Below are 13952 nucleotides of genomic sequence, written 5' to 3' on the forward strand. Positions count from 1 at the left end.
GATATCTTAAAACCATTTCAAAGTTCAAAACTTTCCTGTTTTTCTCACAAACCCCATCAAATTTCTTCAAAATCTTGGGGATTTGGTTAACTCAAAACCCAGAAAGTTAAGAACAGACAATGATTCTTGAACTAAACAGGTGCATCAGCAGCAGCCTGTTGAAATTTCACTCTGTTTTCGACTGAAAAAGCATCGGATCTTCCACATTTTTTTGAAGTGGGTAAAGAATGGGGAGTGGTTCGCTTCCACCAGGGTTCAGATTTCACCCAAGAGATGAAGAATTGGTGGGTTATTATCTCAAAAGGAAAGTTGAAGGACTTCCAATTGAGCTTGAAGTGATTCCTGTCATTGATTTGTACAATTTTGATCCTTGGGAGCTTCCAGGTATCATTAGTTTTACACCCTTTTCTTTTTGCTTCTTGTTTTGGTTCTAAATGAATCTTCAAATTCTCTGTTCTTTGTTCTTTGTTCTTTGTTCTTTGTTACTGTTGAGGTTTGGATTCTTCATAAAGTGGAGCTTTAGAATGAAAGAAACTGAAAGTGATGCTTTTTTTCACTTGCTTTTAAGTGGGCCGATAAAAAGGTGTTTTTATGTAACCGTTCAAGCCCACCGCTAGTAGATATGGTTTGTTTTAGCTCGTTACGTATTAAAACGCGTCTGTTAGGGGAAGTTTCCACACCCTTATAAGGGATGTGGTGTGGAGACATAATCCACCTCATTGGGAGTCAAACGTCCTTATTGACACATCGCCCGTTGTCTGGTTCTGATATCATTCGTAATAGCATAAGCTCATCGCTAATAGGTATTGTTTGCTTTAGTCCATTACGTACTGCCGTGAACCTCACACTTTTAAAATGTCTGTTAGGGAGAGGTTTTCACACCTATAAAAGAAATGTGGTGTGGAGACACAGTCCACCCCTCTGAGGATCCAATGTCCTTACTGGCACACCGTCCGATGTCTGACTCTGATATCATTCATAAGAGTCCAAGCACACCACTAATAGAATTGCTACTTTAGTCAATTACTTATTGTCGTCAGTCTCACGGTTTTAAAACACGTATGTTAAGGAGAGACTTCACACCCTTTTAAGGAATGTGGTGTGGAGACACAGTCCACCTCTTTGAGAGCCCAACGTTCTCGTTGGCACACTGCCTGATGTCTGGCTCTAATATCATTTATAACAGCTTAAGTCCATCGATAATACATATTGTCTGCTTTTTAGCCCGTTACATATCGTCGTCAGCCTCACTATATTAAAACACGTCTATTAGAGAGAGGTTTCCACATTCTTGTAAAGAATGTTTCTTTCCCTTCTCCGACCGACATGAGATCTCACAATTTATCACAAACACTTTAGAAGAAATGACAATTTTTTTATGTACCAATGGAAGGACTTCTTTCTATTTTGACATGATCTGTTCATGATTTTGTTGTTATAACATTGGGTTACTCTGATTTCAGAGAAATCTTTTCTTCCCAAACGAGATATGGAGTGGTTTTTCTTTTGTCCTCGAGATCGAAAATACCCGAATGGATCGAGAACGAATAGAGCTACCAAAGCTGGCTACTGGAAAGCCACTGGAAAAGACAGGAAGATCAATTGTCAATCTTCTGTGATGGGATACCGAAAGACACTCGTTTTTCATCGCGGTCGAGCACCGTCAGGTGATCGAATGGATTGGGTCATGCACGAGTATCGACTTTGCGATGAGTTCTCTCATGGAACTCCTAATTTTAAGGTATATATACCTATGAAGCAATGCCATGATGCATATGTGCTAAGAACTAACTTTGTGTTGGTGTTTGTGTGTGATATTATGTGTTCTATAGGGCGCTTTTGCTTTGTGTCGTATTGTGAAAAAGAATGATAATCTTCGAGAATCAAAGGGTAATATTGTTGGGAACGGTCGGGATATTGAAGATTCTACATCAATGAGACTAGTCGTTTCGAATGAATTGTCAAATATTTCGAAAGACGATTCATCTCAAACCAATTTTCTCACAGACGAGAGTCGTTTGTCGAGCCCGATAACGAGTTCCTACAACACGAACATGATGTCTTGGCGTAGCATGTCAATTATGGAGACAAATCGAGAAAAAGTATGGATCTCACCTGATCTGATCCTTGACTCATCCAAGGTGTGAAAGTTGTTCAACAAAAACTTGGTTGAGATGTTTGTAATTGACTTGCTCAAACATTTATTTCTTGGCTTTGTAGCTGGATTATACAGAAATGCAGGGAGCTATGTCTATATGCTTTCCTTGGTTCGATTATTCGGGTTCAACGATACCGTGGTCGTCGTATGAGTACTCGAACTATATAGGCGACGTTGAGCTTAAAGATGATAACAATCAGATTGGTAGTTGCATACTACCATACTCAACACATCTAAACCGGTATCCAAATTGCTTATAAAGAAAAATGACAACAAAGATCATCTAGGCTTTTGTCGATGCAAGGTCGAAAATTTCGATGGGGTCCCGAAGCCAACGCCTTTTAATGTCGGTCTTCGATGCAGGAATAAAACGAGTGTCATATATTCTGTAAAAGTATTAAGTATTATAAGAGTTTCTGTTTGTAGTCGAGGGTGATCTCGAGCCACATATAGCTACTACTTGTGCTAATTTTAAAATGATTGGAAAAGTTTGTAGGTGTTTGTGCAAAGACACTAGAGGCATCGTCCACAAATAGCATCCAAACATGTATAGCAAAACAATTGAAGATTAAAAAATCGAGACTCGCATCTATCTCGATCCCTATAGTCCCACAACTCGTATACTCACTTTGATATAAATCAAGACATCTCCTTCCTATAAATTTATGATGGAAGATCAAAATTTAGATTTATGATGTTTCATTCCTGTATTTTAAGTTTTAAGATTATTTATTTATTTATTAGTTACATTTACCTCGTGAATAATTATGGTCATTTATTTATTTATTTATTTATTAGTTACATTTACCTCGTGAATAATTATGTATGTATGTATGTATGTATGTATGTATGTATGTATGTATGTATGTATGTATGTATGTATGTATGTATGTATGTATGAATGAATGAATGAATGAGTGAATGAATGACGGCCAAAGGCCCAAATCAAGACGTAAGCTCAGTGATTAGCATCAAATCGATCATGTGACGTCCATTCTACGCACAAACAAGCTTCTTCCATGGCGACCTTCACATTTACTCCCCACATCGGCAGGCTCCCAACGCCGCCGTCCCCCTCATTTCCCACTTCTTCTTCAAAACGCAAACTCAAAGCCAATTCCGTCGCCACCACCACCAGAGCCTCCCTTCAAACTTCCCCACCGACACTCTCCGACCCCTTCGTTCTTCAACTCGCCGAAACTCTCGAAGACTCTCTCCCTTCTTCTTCATCACCCTTTCCCCTCCACAAACTCAGAGAATCTTCATCGGAATCTCTTCTTTCTACTCCATGGCCCTCTCGCAGAGACGAACCCTTCCGTTTCACCGATGTTTCTTTCATAAAACAGTCCCAAATCCACCCAATCTCGAATCCCCCGCAATCTTCTGAGCTATCAACCATCCCTTTAGAAAACCAATTCACCAATGTTGTAATTGTTGATGGTCATTTTGTCAAATCGGTTTCCAATTTGACTGAATTGCCAAATGGGGTTTACGTGGGTAGCCTGATTGATCTCCCTTCTGAAAGTATTGCGAAAAGGGTATCTGATTTTGTTGATCGGAAGTTCGTGGGGGACTTGTTTTGGGCCATTAATGGCGTTGGAGCTCCAGATTTGACGGTGGTGTATGTCCCGGCGGGGTGTAAAGTGGAGAATCCAATCCATTTGAGGTACTTTTCGATTCATGGGGGCGAGGAGGGGTCGAATGAATTGGCTATTTCGAATCCTAGAGTGTTGGTTTTGGTGGAAAATGGTGGGGAGATTGAAATCATTGAAGAGTTCTTGAGTGGGGATCAGGGTAGGTCTTATTGGGCAAATCCTGTTTTGGATGTGGTAATTGGAAGTAAAGGAAGGGTTAAACATTCTTATATTCAGAATCAGTCTTTGAATGCTGCTCATATCAAATGGACTTCTGTTCAGCAGGTACTCTCTTTGTTCATTATCTAGCTTTGTTGGTCGGCTGCTCTGTTCTTTACATTATGCTTATAGCTTATTTTCATCCATATGAGACAATGTTGTCAGTTATTAAGCTTTCTGAGCTGAGATTTGAACTAAGATAGCATCTCCAAAGTTCTCAAGCCCTTACACTGAATAACCTTAGTTAAATTTGTTGGTAGTTGAGCTTGGAATGTGGAGAATTATAACGGCCCAAGCTTATAAAGTGTGTTTTGTCCTCTTTAGGCTTTCCCTTTCGCACTTCCCCTCAAGGTTTTTAAAATGCGTCTACTAGGGAGAGGTTTCCACAACCTTATAAAGTGTGTTTTGTTCTCCTCCCCAACCAATGCCCTTATAAAGGGTGTTTCATTCTCCTCCCCGTCTGATGTGAAATCTCATAGAATGTGGAGAATGTTTGTTGAAAGGCCACAACGAAAAATGCTCTGATACCCAATTATTGTGTTGTAATGCCACAACCTCAATGCTTTGATACCTCTTGTTGTACTTTAATGCCACAACCAAAATGTTCTGATACCAAATTGTTATAGCGGAAACAGAAGTAAGATTGATCGCACTCACACACCCACAAACAAAAATTAAATAAAGAGACACAAAGATTTATGTGGTTTGGAGAGAAGAAATTCTCCTACATCCATGGGTGGTAGTTAATCACTATAACCAAACTGTTTACAAGTGTATCTCTCACACTCTCACAATACAAAGTCTCTCAGCAAAGTTCTTCCCAGTTGTCTCTAGGAAAATATAAAATGACAATAACTCCACATCTAACCCAAATCTAACCCAAATTCCACTAGACAAATACAAAATGACAATGCCTCCACATCTCAGAACAATGCTAAACAAGCCTTTATGTAGACATAACCATACTAATTCTTATACATGAATGAACTAAATAAATGAGAATATGAAGCAAAATGGTTATGAATTAAATGAGAATATGAACCAAAAGGGTTATGAACTAAATGATAAAAATCAGGAGTATATGATATGTACTTCCCAATATTGGGTTTAGATAAAAATCAGGAGTATATGATATGTACTTCCCAATGTTGGGTTCACTTTGATGGTCCTATGTAGGTTTTTCTCTTGGAAGCATCTTTTAAAAGTAACCTATGCTTATATCAAGTGCCAACCAGTAGTTGTTACTATGTTATGTTGAAGATACAGGTCTTCAATTGTATTAGTGGCTGATTTTCCTCCCCTTATGTGAAAAATTGTAGGACTTCTTTAAGCTAGAAGCTTATGGTCTACGTATGTAATGTGAAATCCCACATCGGTCGAAACAAGTGCTAGCGAGGACGCTGGGCCTTCGAGTGGATTGTGAGATCCCACATCGGTTGGGGAGGAGAATGAAACATTCTTTATTAAGGGTGTAGAAACCTCTTCTTAGCAGACGCATTTTAAAAACCTTGAGAGAAAGCTTGGAAGGGTAAGTCCAAAGAGGACAATATTTGCTAGTGGTGGACTTGGGTTGTTACATGTAACGTATGGTTTTGGGCAAGTAGGTTTGAGTCTTAGGCCTCTCCCCTTCTTTCAAGCTTAGGCTGCTGTTGGTTGTTGCTTAGTTTATATGTACATTCCTTGCCCGTTAACCCGAGTTTTTTCTCCTTCAAACAAGTGAAAGTACATACACCACAAGGCAGCAAAAGCTCATGTTTTTGACACCTCTTGTTTGCCATGTGTTATTTCTTGTGTGTAAAAACAGGTAGATGGTCCCATCGCTTTCCTCAAAGTGGTGGATCAAGGTTAGTCGTGAACGAGATTGGATTTAGTTGGTTCCCTCGAAGCTGTCACTTGTTGGTCAAATTTTATTGATTTTCTTGACAATCCTCTATAAACTTGAAATCTTGTGTGGAGAACCTCTATAGGAATTGTAATGATTAGTGGATATAGGTAGCTATAACAGACTATTTTGTTTCTTGCTGTTATGTTTGCCCATCTTGGTATGTGAGATCTCACATCGATTGGAGAGGGAAGTGAAACATTCCTTATAAAGGTGTGGAAACAGACACTGAGCCATGTGCTAACGAGGACGCTGGGCACCCAAGGAAGATGGATTGTGAGATCTGACTTCGGTTAGAGAGGGGAATGAGATTGTGAGATCGAGAACGAAATATCTGTTATAAGAGTGTGGAAACCTATCTCTAGCAGACGCATTTTACAATCATGAGGTTGACAACGATATGTAACGGACCAAAGCGGACAATACCTGTTAGCAGTAGGCTTTAGTTGTTACATGTATTAGATAATCAAGAAAAATAGATTTACAGATGCACTTTAACCGTTTTGATTCTACTTGATTTCATCATTATTTGCTCTCATTTTTCGTGCCTTATACTCGACTTTGGCGCTTGAAAGGTTGAGCGTGGCACTAAAATAATTGTCTGAAATTATTACAGGAATCAACCAGTGCTTACGAGCTTGTGGAGATTAGCACTGGCGGAAGATTGAGTAGACACAATATCCATATCCAGCAATTGGGACCAGAGACTACCACAGAATTATCAACACTGCACTTATCAGTTGGCAATCAAACACAAGATCTACACAGTAGCCTAGTGCTCGACCACCCCCGAGGATATTCTCGACAACTTCATAAATGTATCGTCGCCAATCCCCAAGGACAAGCTGTATTTGATGGTAACGTAAAGGTCAACAGGTACATCTTTCTTTCTCTTTCGTAGACTCGTTAACCGTAGATCACATTTCTCAACACAAGTTCGTCATCGTCATATAATTACAATCCTTGCAGTTCTAAGTCACTTCATGATTACAAAAATGTGTCAATTTATAACGGTCAAAAGTCTACCGTTAGCAGATATTGTCCTCTTTGGGTTTTTCCTCTCGAACTTCCCCTTAAAGTTTTTAAAACGCATCTGTTAGGGGGAGGTTTCCACACCCGTATAAAGAATGTTTCGTTCTCCTTCCCAACCGATGTGAGATCTTACAATCCACTCCCTTTCGGGACCCAACATCCCCGCTGGTATTTGTTCCCTTCTCCAATCGATGTTGCCACTCCACTGTCTCAGGTCCACCTCCTTCAGGGCTCAGCCTCTTTGCTCGCACATCGCCCGATGTCTGACTCTAATACCATTTGTAACAGCCCACGTCCACTTCTAGCGGATATTGTCCTCTTTGGTTTTTTCCTCTCGAACTTTTCTTCCAGGTTTTTAAAACATGTTTGTTAGGGCGTGGGTTCCACACCCTTATAAAAAATGATTCGTTATCCTCTCCAATCAATGTGGATCTCATAGTCATATAATTACAATCCTAAATACAATCCTAAAGAGTGACAATTACTTATCAATCAAAAGATGAATGCAGGAAACTGACATAGATATGCCAAGAAGAAAAGATGAGGCTCTTTCTTGAAGGGATAGTTCTACTTTGATGGAGAAACTGGTTTGCCTTTCACATAATTTTAAATTTTCTTGTGGTTTAAGGTGAGATGATGACTAATATTGTAAAAGTTTTCTTGGATGCTGCAAGTACTGGTTGGATGCCTTCTTTATTGTAACAGCACAAGTCCAAGCCCACCACTAGCAAATAGTGTCATTTTTTGGTTTTCCCTCAAGGTTTTTAAAACATATATGTTGGGTAGAGGTTTCCACGTCCTTATAAAGAATACTTCGCTGTTTACCCCAATCGATGTGGGATCTCACAATATCGATTGGAGAGGGGATTGAGTGTCAGCGAGAATGCTAGGTCCTGAAGGGGGATGAATTGTGAGATCTCGCATCGGTTGGAGAGGAGAACAAAGTATTGTTTATAAAAGTGTGGAAACCTCTCTCTAGTAGACGCATTTTAAAACCTTGAAGGAAAGCTTGGAAGGAAAAGGCCAAAGAGGATAATATCTGCTAGCGGTGATCTTAGACTGTTACATTCATAATTCATAATCAACTATAGCAAAACTTTATTATTTTGGGAAAATGACCGTCTTTGCTGTTCGTTCCTCGTGTTCCATTTAGTGCTTTACAGCACTCTTTTCATTCTCATCTTGCTTTAATAAGATCATTCTATTGTCACTTATTTTCACTCCTTAATAGAAGAACTTAAATTCTCCAGATATGCACAGCAAACAGATGCAGGACAACTAACAAGGAGTCTTCTTCTGGAACCTCGAGCGACTGTGAACGTCAAACCGAATCTTCAAATCATTGCCGATGATGTCAAGTGTTCGCATGGAGCTGCTATAAGTGACCTGGAGGAAACCCAACTCTTCTATTTTCAGGCTCGTGGCATCGATTTGAAGACAGCAAGGAAGGCTCTGATATTTTCTTTCGGATCCGAGGTGATCGAACGCTTACCTTCCAGCTCCGTTCGCAAGAGAGTCGAGCATCATATAAAAGAATTGTTGAACCCCACACTTGAAACATCCCAACACTAACCACAGGCCTTGAAAATCAAGCATTTTTTTTGTTTCAAGTAAGTATTATAATCCCACCTTATCCTCCATTTGTAGCTGTAATGATATCATATCTATTCGAACTTAAAAACCACAAGAACTGTTGGGAGCTCCCAAATAAATCCTTGTTTTTTTAAAATCATTATCTTGAGTTTTCTTATGTCTTTATGTCCTAGTCATCGTTGATATATGTCTAATATATCCTGTTGATCGATGATATATGTTTGGTATGTCTAGTCGATCGATGATATATGTCGAGTAGCATTTGAATACTTAAAAAAAAAAAATTGATTAATTTAAATTCTTGGAAGATGGGTTTGAAGAACTATCCAAGTGGTAATATGAAAGAAGTTGTGAAATCCCATGTTATGTAAGGTGTTTGGTGAAATGCCTAAATGAACAAGTGTTTGACTAAGGAAATGTCAAATCTTTTATGCACATATAGAAGCAACAATAATGTTTTGGTATGCCATTTTTCTTCATTCTACCCAACATGACATTATCATACATGCTTTTAAGATTTCAAACTATTTTTTTTATATGGTTCGTTAGTCAAACATTATGTATAATAATATATCATCCATCAGTTTTTTAAATGGTTCGTTAGTCAAACATTATGTATGCAATATTGATTAGGTTTATTGGTCGAGTAGATTCTTAGTGTAAGGAGCCAACTTTTCCCTTAAAAACAGAATCGCTATGACGTGTATTTCATGACTATTATGTGAGAAAATTATTGAATTCAACGTTCATAAACCTTGCAAACATGGTAAAAACATAATCGATATAAAAGAAAAACATGATGAATATTTAAAAATACTTCATGCAACAAGCTTTATGACTGGTGTGATTTATTTTTTTGGATGCATAATACTTCTTTGTCCATGCATACATGAATCCATTAAGTAGACTTGTATACGTGCCACTAGGTATGACTATGAGTTAGCACACGCTCAATTGCCAAAAAATATATGAGGTCCCGTGTTAAGAATTATGGTTCAATGAGATGATGAAACACACAATACTTTCTTATTTATCATGACATAAATTTCCTATAAGACATACATATTCGTGGAATCATTCATGTTTAACAAATAAGAATCAATAAGTAGGAAGTACATGCATCACAGAAGTTTATTAGCATATCATATCATAAATAATAACACGTAAATAAGTCATATGTTAGACATTATTCATGTGCCAAACAACTCGTCCAACCTTAGGCCGAAGACGTTCTAACAGTCAACTCACTTACAATTTCAGGCTCAACTTGATGCTCTCCTAAACGTGCTTTGGCCAACTATTCCTAGATTCACTTCACATGATCCATATTCCATCCATTCATAAAATTGAGCTTTAAATCTATCTATGAGTTAACATCATTAAATTATTCTAAAACAAATTCTAAACGTGTTAAATATTATAAATTGTCCAAAACAATGTCGTTTTCTAATCTTAATTGGATCGAAAATACTTACAAAAGGGAAAAAATGGACAAACTAATCCAACTGAATCCAAAACGAGTCTAGAAAGTTGACTATAAAATCGTGTATAAATTTATTCTTCATTAATTCCTCCTAATTTTGGACACTTTCTTGACATTCTCTAATTTGTTGTCTTGTGTTCATTGTTAAACGAAGAAAAAGAAGAGAAAACAGCCAAAATATGAAGGTTGAACTTTAATGGAGTAGTTCTCCAAGTGTCACCATCTCCCTATTTTAACGACTTTATGAATATGATGTACACTTACAAAATTTGGTAACCGACTCTCACTAACAAACATCTCACGTTCTTTTAGATTAGGATTCGGACCTTAGTTTGACCACGGATGATATTGCCTGTTTTGGCTTGTTACGTATCACTAATCAGGATTCAAAATCTGAATTCGACACCTGATGTGTAACAACTCAAGCCCTCCGCTAGTAGATATTGTCCATTTTGGTTCATTACGTGTCGCCGTCAATCTCACGATTCTTAAAACGCGTTGATTAGGGAGAGATTTCCACACCTTTATAAGAAATTTTCGTTCTCTATCCAACTAATGTGAATCTCACATAATAATCTTGACATTCTCTTGTGACAAATCACGTTACTTATTTCTTGTTGCTAAGAGTGAAAGCTATCTCCACAGACCAACACCCAACATAATTTTAACTACTATATTCTCAAAATCGCTCTCTTTTAGATGTGGGTTCGGTTCATTCATGTACTCTAGCGTCACAAATTCAAATATGTATATCATGACATTAAATTCTCCTAAATACAAACATTGTTATTAATGTAATTTCCTTTTATTCCTCTACTATTTTGGACGATAGCATGACATCCCTCTTACTAAATGCTACCGATTTCATTGCGTATTATCATTGTCTACTACTCTCTTCTCCCACTCATCTTAAATCGAGGGAGATGAGCAAACACCAGACGACTACACTAGCCATGGACTAACTAACCCATTTTTTTTCAAGTTTTAAACGTTCAAATATCGAGTTTAAAAATTCAAAGATCTAAATACAACTGAATCCAACGGTTAGGGACAAAAGTGTAATTTTTTTAACGAGTAAAAGGGTTCTTATATTTTTGCATAATCTTTGAGAAAACTAATTCTCAAATTTCAAATTAAAAAAAAAAAAAAATTGAAAAGACTAAATCTAAAGGCGTTTGGTTGAAGAAATGGAAGAACAATGAATGCACGTAAAGAGAGCACATTAGAGTTTAAATTAATTAATAATTTAATCCTTTTTATGACTATTTCCTTAACTTCCAATTAGTACCACTAATCATCTTTACCGAATTATTAATTCAATTTTAAATTAACTTAATCATGATTTGGATATGTGGTAGGTAAAGACTTCTCCTTCTCCTTCTCCCCCTTCAATTCTTTTTATTATTTATTTTTGTAGATAACTTAACGCATCGATCTTTTGAACATCTTAATAATTACTTATATCGACACTTAGATTCATGAATCCATGCATCTCGATTGACAAAGAATCAATAAAAAAAGAAAGAATTGGGAATTGATCGATATATATATTAATGAAACAAATGAAAAGGAAACGAAAGATGAAACATGAATCATGGATCAACCAAGCCAAATCCTCTCGGGACTTGCTTAAGAGGAACACCCTATTTGGCTCGACCCATGAACCAGCTAAGATCTTTCTATATAGTAACAATGTTTAGATATAAAGTTAGTGAGACCCCACATCGACTGGAGAGGGGAACGAACCATTCCTTATAAGCGTGTGGAAATCTCTCCTTAGGAAATGCGTTTTAAAACTGTGAGGCTAACGACAATACGTAATGGGCCAAAATAGAAAATATCTATTAGTAGTGAGCGTGAACTGTTAAAACATAAATCACGAATCAACAAAGTCAAGTCCTCTCGAGACTTGCTTAAGAGGAACTGTCTATTTGGCTTGACCCATGAACCAACTAAGATCTTTCTATACAGTAACAATATTTAGATATAAAGTTAGTGAGACCCCACATCGGCTGGAGAGAAGTGTGTGAAAATCTTTCCTTAGAAGATGCGTTTTAAAACTGTGAGGTTGACGACGATAAGTAATGAGCCAAAACGGACAATATCTATTAGTAGTGGGCGTGAACTGTTAAAACATAAATCATGAATCAACCAAGCGAAGTCCTCTCGGGACTTGCTTAAGAGGGACACCCTATTTGGTTCGACCCATGAGCCAGCTAAGATCTTTCTATACAGTAACAATATTTAGATATAAAGTTAGTGAGACCCCAAATTTGTTGGAGAGAAGAACTAATCATTCATTGTAAGGTGTGGAAATCTCTCATTAAGAGATGAGTTTTAAAATTGTGAGGCTAATCACGATACGTAACGAGTCAAAACGGACAATATCTATTAGTAGTTGGCTTGAACGGTTACCACGAGGCCATAAGGTTTTGAAAAAAATATTAATTTCGTGTTTAAGACGTAATTAATCATATTTTCTTTTCATTTAATTATCTAAAACCAAAAGTGGGGGGAAAATAATATAAAAGAGAAATCTTGGGTAGGTATTGTTTGACAAAGATGGATCTTCGTTGTCAATTTCATTAAGAAATAAAAAAATTATTCTTTTTTATTATCCAAGAACACAAATATTATTCTTTTTTCTTTTTCCTTTTAAATATAATAAGTGAAAAAAAATTAAAACCACACAAAAATAAAGCAATAAATAATTTATCAACATTTTTTTTTACTAAGAAAATAGTATACGACAATAATTATTGAACGGTTGACTTTCATTTATAAAAAACATTCAATTCGTCTGTTTACGTATATATTAATATTCCAAAATACTTTGATCGCTGCAATTTCAACTCGAGTTCGTTTTAGTCACTATATTTTTAAAACGTTTAATGGGATCGATATACTTTTAGAAATTGACTACGTTGATCCCCGTCTTGAAAATTTTAACACATAAATAGAGATATCTATAGATCAGCAGCGTATAGATGGAGAAGCCTTTTCTGCCTCACCTTGTCATCTTTTTCGATCTTTATCTAAGTGAAAATTTTCATTTATCGTTACCGGAATCAGGGCAGAAATTTTTTTATCGGAAGCTCATGGGAATTGGGTTTTTCGTAAATTTTTTTCGTTATACATTTAAAAGAATCTTGAATTTTTATACATCTATATTTATATATATAAGTGAAAAATTGGGTAGAAACGAAATAAAATATAATTTTGAACCTCGGCTCTATTTACTTAATGGGGGAGAAATCAATTCACCATTTTTCGTTTAAAATATAAATTCTCTGTCTGGTTCAAAATTAGCGCTTGCCGAACTTGGACTCGACCTCTCTAAACGTAAATTAATTTATAATATATTTATGTATTGTTGGTTTATTTATTTATTTTTGGTAAAAAAACTTAAATTCCAAGCTAATTCATTTATGGGAGTAGGTGGGAGGAAGAAAATGTCAAGCTTAAATAATGGAATCCACGTTCAAATTTTAATAATTTTATTTGCATGTGTGAAATCAATAAAATTTTCAAAAAATTTTAATTTTAAATAAGAAATGTTAAAAATTTCATGTCGGGAAATAAATGGATAAATATTGCTCGAGTTTAATTTAATTCGTTGACTTTTATTTTAGTTTATTTTAACTAGTTGACCTTATACATGTTGGCAAAACTAAATGGTAAAATTTAAATAAATTTGAAAAATATTCCATAATTAAAATCATCCACAAAACTCAATAAATATATATATATATATATATATATATATATATATATATATATATATATATATTCATTATATAATATAGTCCAATTATATGAACATTTTACATTTTAATATTGTATGAGTTAGGTAAATTAACAAATGATCATTAATAAACAAATAAAACAAAAGAATGAGATTATTCGAGTGGAGCCCACCCAAACCTGCTATAGCATATATGATGTTGTCTG

The 13952-nt window shown here is 36.2% G+C and overlaps 2 protein-coding genes across 3 annotated transcripts; both read left to right on the top strand.

Annotated features, from left to right (window-relative positions):
* On the top strand, positions 1-2779 carry LOC111470642 (NAC domain-containing protein 71-like). Of its 2 annotated transcripts, none has more exons than XM_023116220.1 (4): positions 1-384; positions 1464-1741; positions 1833-2141; positions 2221-2779. In XM_023116220.1, exons 1-4 carry the CDS (start codon positions 228-230, stop codon positions 2416-2418), a joined length of 942 nt encoding a protein of 313 aa, XP_022971988.1. In that variant the 5' UTR covers positions 1-227; the 3' UTR covers positions 2419-2779. The 2 variants fall into 2 exon arrangements, with proteins under 2 accessions (XP_022971988.1, XP_022971989.1); XM_023116221.1 differs by having other exon boundaries at positions 2224-2779.
* A 371-nt stretch (positions 2780-3150) lies between these two features.
* On the top strand, positions 3151-8763 carry LOC111470632 (protein ABCI7, chloroplastic-like). Its single transcript, XM_023116206.1, has 3 exons — positions 3151-4077; positions 6510-6769; positions 8176-8763. The coding sequence occupies exons 1-3, from the start codon at positions 3178-3180 to the stop codon at positions 8495-8497; spliced, it is 1482 nt and encodes a 493-aa protein (XP_022971974.1). The 5' UTR covers positions 3151-3177; the 3' UTR covers positions 8498-8763.
* Positions 8764-13952: the final 5189 nt, after the last annotated feature.

This window comes from Cucurbita maxima, unplaced genomic scaffold (genome assembly GCF_002738345.1).
Source record: "Cucurbita maxima cultivar Rimu unplaced genomic scaffold, Cmax_1.0 Cma_Scf00046, whole genome shotgun sequence".
Taxonomy (NCBI): Eukaryota; Viridiplantae; Streptophyta; class Magnoliopsida; order Cucurbitales; family Cucurbitaceae; genus Cucurbita; species Cucurbita maxima.